The sequence below is a fragment of the Amphimedon queenslandica genome, unplaced genomic scaffold, assembly GCF_000090795.2.
Source record: "Amphimedon queenslandica unplaced genomic scaffold, v1.1 AMPQUscaffold_12801, whole genome shotgun sequence".
Classification (NCBI taxonomy): domain Eukaryota; kingdom Metazoa; phylum Porifera; class Demospongiae; order Haplosclerida; family Niphatidae; genus Amphimedon; species Amphimedon queenslandica.
In genome coordinates this window covers 14,636-16,000 of record NW_003546963.1, presented here as the reverse complement: position 1 = coordinate 16,000, position 1,365 = coordinate 14,636, and the positions used below count along the sequence as shown (strand labels likewise).

The 1,365-nt window shown below is 39.7% G+C and overlaps 1 protein-coding gene across 1 annotated transcript in view; it reads left to right on the top strand.

Annotated features, from left to right (window-relative positions):
- The first annotated feature begins 268 nt into the window (after positions 1-268).
- LOC105314545 (arpin-like) overlaps positions 269-1,365 on the top strand; it is a 9,386-nt gene continuing 8,289 nt past the window's right edge. Inside the window, exons 1-3 of the mRNA XM_020002923.1 lie at positions 269-391; positions 446-521; positions 918-1,050. Coding sequence (XP_019858482.1) covers positions 291-391; positions 446-521; positions 918-1,050 — 310 coding nt within the window. The 5' untranslated portion in view covers positions 269-290. The remainder of the gene's footprint in view (positions 392-445; positions 522-917; positions 1,051-1,365) is intronic.

Genomic DNA, 1,365 nt, shown 5'->3' with positions numbered 1-1,365 from the left:
CGTTCAAATGCGTCACCCAGTGCGTATGCGTGAGGATCACGTGATCCTAATAAACACATCCACGGAAAGATACTCACGCAGCACGCTCCATTCGAACGGAACTGCAATCAACAGTACTACGGCCACTCCGGCCGGCGGCCATTGCCCATTGGCCAAGCCATCATGAAGCCATTCAGATCTAAGTATCCGGAATATGAGTTGATCTATCCGGAAATGAACGGAAACTGAAGAGGAGGAGAAGAAGGAGGAGTTGAAATTTGAGACTAGCCTCTAAACACTTAACACTCAAAATGAGTCGAATGCACATGATATATGATGATACCCCGTTACAGCAGGAGGGGGTGAAGGTCAGTAAGTGGAAGAGCGACTGGAACTCGAGCCAACTTCAAAGGTAACTTGTATTATATACATGTATTTCTAATTAATGCTCATTTCTTGTTACCAGTGGTAGGGGTATACTGCTGGAGGGTGTGTTTCATAAGAAGACACGTCACATTATACAAGACACTAGCAATAAAAAGGTAATCATTAATAGAAAGTGTAGTATTTACTCTGTACATGTACATGTATGTGTACATGAAAGGATACATTGTCACTAGTCTCGTCGCCCAGCCCCACCTACTGCCGACTTGCAAGAGCTACTTATAGATACTGTGTACATGATAATATAATTACCTGATATAATATAATTGCTGATAATTACCAGCAATATTGCATGCTATTGCTGGTAATTTTAGAGTTGGTGAATTGTTAAATTTTGGTGATTTGATTGGTGTTATCAAAATCACCAAAGCACACCAAGCTCATTGGTGTTTGGCGAATTTGTGGCCATGTGCCACTGAGCATGCACTCCTTGTAAAAATAATGATTATCAATAATAATAATTATTATTTAATTACATGTACATTTTTTTGTAGTATCGTTTTTGTGTCTTCCATATTGAATTTGATGGTGCTTGCCAGAGAAAGTTTGATGCTGAAGGTAAAGAAATTGAACCTAACTTTGGACAAACGGCAAAAGTAAAAACCGGCTACCTCAACTCATCATACAGTAAGAATTGGAATTCATACATGTACATGTAGTTCTGTGTGTCTGGAGGTGTGTATGTATAAGTAATGTAATACCTGAGGACTGAGATATCTGCTTGAGGTAAAGCTGAGGGCAGATATCAAGGGACTCAGGTGTTACATTACCGATACCGTATAGCGGGAAATTTTGGAGGGAATTAAATTTGGCGAATTTGGCGTTTTGATAGCCATTCGCCAGAATAAAACCCGCCATTTTGAGCCATTATACACATGCTCAATGGCACGTGGCCACTAATTCGCCAAATTAAAATTTGCCAATTACCAAAATTTAGCAATT